The sequence below is a fragment of the Meleagris gallopavo genome, unplaced genomic scaffold (assembly GCF_000146605.3).
Source record: "Meleagris gallopavo isolate NT-WF06-2002-E0010 breed Aviagen turkey brand Nicholas breeding stock unplaced genomic scaffold, Turkey_5.1 ChrUn_random_7180001879937, whole genome shotgun sequence".
In the NCBI taxonomy this organism is placed as follows: Eukaryota; Metazoa; Chordata; class Aves; order Galliformes; family Phasianidae; genus Meleagris; species Meleagris gallopavo.
The window spans coordinates 1-2,453 of NW_011144228.1; the positions used below are offsets into that span (position 1 = coordinate 1).

The window sequence follows — 2,453 nt, forward strand, 5'->3', positions numbered from 1 at the left end:
AAGAAAAAAGGGTGCAAAAGGTTTACAACATTGCATTGGCCGGGAATCGAACCCGGGCCTCCCGCGTGGCAGGCGAGAATTCTACCACTGAACCACCAATGCCAGATGTGGAGCTCCCCCCCAGCGCTGCCCCACGGCCCCACATCTGGAGTCACCCTCACTGCAGGGCTGTGAGGGGTGAGGTCCACCCACATCCCTCTGCCCACACCATCCCCTCCATAGTGGGGCAGCCCTACCTGCCGGTACCCACTGTACTCCATGCCCAGGGCATCCAAAAGCTGGCTCAGCTCCTGCGTGTACCCACGGGACGGGTGCTTCTCCGGCAGCACCTCGAGGATGTGCAGCACTGCCTGGGAACAGGCGTGGAACCACAGGTAGCGCAGCGATGCCTCTGACACCTTTCCATCACGCTGTGGGAGAAAGGGGGGTGGTGGTGGTGGGTGAGACCCTGGTGGCTGGAGATCCCCACCTCCCCTCTCTGCCCCCCATTGACACTGAGTGTCCCTGACATGAGCTCACCAGGCGGGTGACGTTGGCCGTCCGCAGCACCTCCTCGTGCTGCACCCGGAGAGTGTAGTCAATGGGGAAGTTGTGCTTCTGGAGAGGTGGAGAAGAATGTGAGGGCCACCGGTGTCCCCAGAGCTGTGCCACCAGTGTCTCACCAGCTGTGTCATCAGGGTCCCACCAGCTCTGTCACCAGGGTCCCCACTTCTGTGCCACCAGAGTCCCCATATCTGTGCCAACAGAGTCCCCAAATCTGTGCCAACAGTGTCCCACCAGCAGTGCCACCAGGGTTCCTCCAGCAGTGCCTCCAGCATCTCCATATCTATGCCACCAGAGTCCCCATATCTATGCCACCAGAGTCCCCGTATCTGTGCCAACAGAATCCCTGTATCTGCACCACCAGGGTCCTCATATCTGTGCCACCAGTGTCCCACTAACTGTGCCACCAATGTCCCACCAACTGTGCCACCAAGGTACCCACAACTGTGCCCACAGCGGGCACCCTGCTTTGGGGGCCACCCCATAGGGTCACCAGAGAGTTGCTCTGACTGCACACCCAATTCTGGGCACGGGGAGCCTGGGGACACATGGCAGGGTGGCAGGGCAGGGCCGTACCATGTACTGCAGGCGCATCTCATACCGCAGCTTGTCCTGCAGCAGTCGGGCGAGCTCGCATTCCCCCAACGCAGCCACCTCCAGCCCCAGCACGGCCAGGACACCTGCGGAGCAGCATCACCCCATGGGGACATCCGTTGCCCACCCTCTCCAGGGGTGTCCCCCCCACCTCCCAGTGATGTGTACTCACAGAGGACAGCCGCGCAGTGCTGGTACATGGTGACCAGCGGTGGAACCTACATGGTTGATGGGTGCAGATGGCCTCCTGGGTGCTTGGGATGGGCTGATAAGGGATGGTGCACTGCGGTGGCCTCCGACGGCTGTCCCCTGCCATAGGGGGGGGTCAGGCCCCCTCCCCGGCCGCCACAGCTGGATTGTCCTGTGGGGAGGTGATATGTCCTTGGGATATCACAGGGAATGGGACGGTTCCCTACAAGGTCTTTTGGGTGTGGGGTGCGAGCTGGGGGGGAGAAGAGCCCTGACTGCAGCCTCCGGGACCCCAGGTGGGGGCACATGGTGGTAGCACTGTGTCCCTCACAAATGGAGGGGTGGTGTCCCCATGGTCAGATGAAGGGGGACACACCACGTCCCCAAGCAAAGAGACCACACAGCATCCCCATCCAAAGGAGAGGCACATCCCTGCACCACATCCTCACCCGGATAGGGCCAGGCTGTGTCCCCAGGCAGTGCCCTCTGCCAGGTCCCCATGTGTCATATCCCTGGGCCATGTCCCCAAGCAGAAATCATGCCACGTTCCTATACAGCGTCCCTATGCAGCACCCTGTGCCATGTCCCCGTGTCCTGTGTCAGGTTTCCATGCCTCGCCCCCACTCAGCGTCTCCATTCCCAGTGTCCCCCTACAGCGTCCCCATTTGGGGGCTGTGCCATGTCCCCACGCCGTATCCCTGTGCCATACCCCAGTGTCACACCGCCACGCAGCGTTTGGTGCCATGCCCCCCACGGGCACGTCCCCAGCATCCCCCCACGCAGTGCACTCCACCAAGTGGGGGCCACAGCACTTCCCCACGCAGCATCCCGCGCCTTTATGCCACGCGGGGGGCAGCGCCGTGTCCCCACGCGGTGTCGCATTCCCAGGTGAGGGCTGTGCCACTTCCCTGTTCCAGGTCCCTTATGCCATATCCCCATACGGGTGCCACACCGTGTCCCTGGACAGCGTGCCCACGCGATGCCCCGTCCCCACGCAGTGTCCCCCCGCGGGGGCCGTGCCGTCTCCATGCGCAACGTCCCCACGCAGCGCCCTGTCCCCACGTGGGGGTCGTGCAGTGTCCCCACGCGGGACCTCGGCCTCCAATCCCCCTCCTCCTCGCCCCGCC

The 2,453-nt window shown here is 63.4% G+C and overlaps 1 protein-coding gene and 1 non-coding gene across 2 annotated transcripts; both read right to left on the reverse strand.

The window, feature by feature from the left end:
- Positions 1-5: 5 nt before the first annotated feature.
- On the reverse strand, positions 6-1,503 carry IL34 (interleukin 34; the record flags this gene model as incomplete). Its single annotated transcript, XM_003209668.4, has 4 exons — positions 1,310-1,503; positions 1,120-1,223; positions 520-597; positions 6-410 (listed from the first exon to the last, which is right to left on the reverse strand). Coding segments are annotated over exons 1-4 (615 nt in total), but the record flags the coding sequence as incomplete, so codon positions are not given.
- TRNAG-GCC lies at positions 32-102 on the reverse strand. Its single transcript has one exon. It is a non-coding gene; the product is annotated as a tRNA-Gly (tRNA).
- Positions 1,504-2,453: the final 950 nt, after the last annotated feature.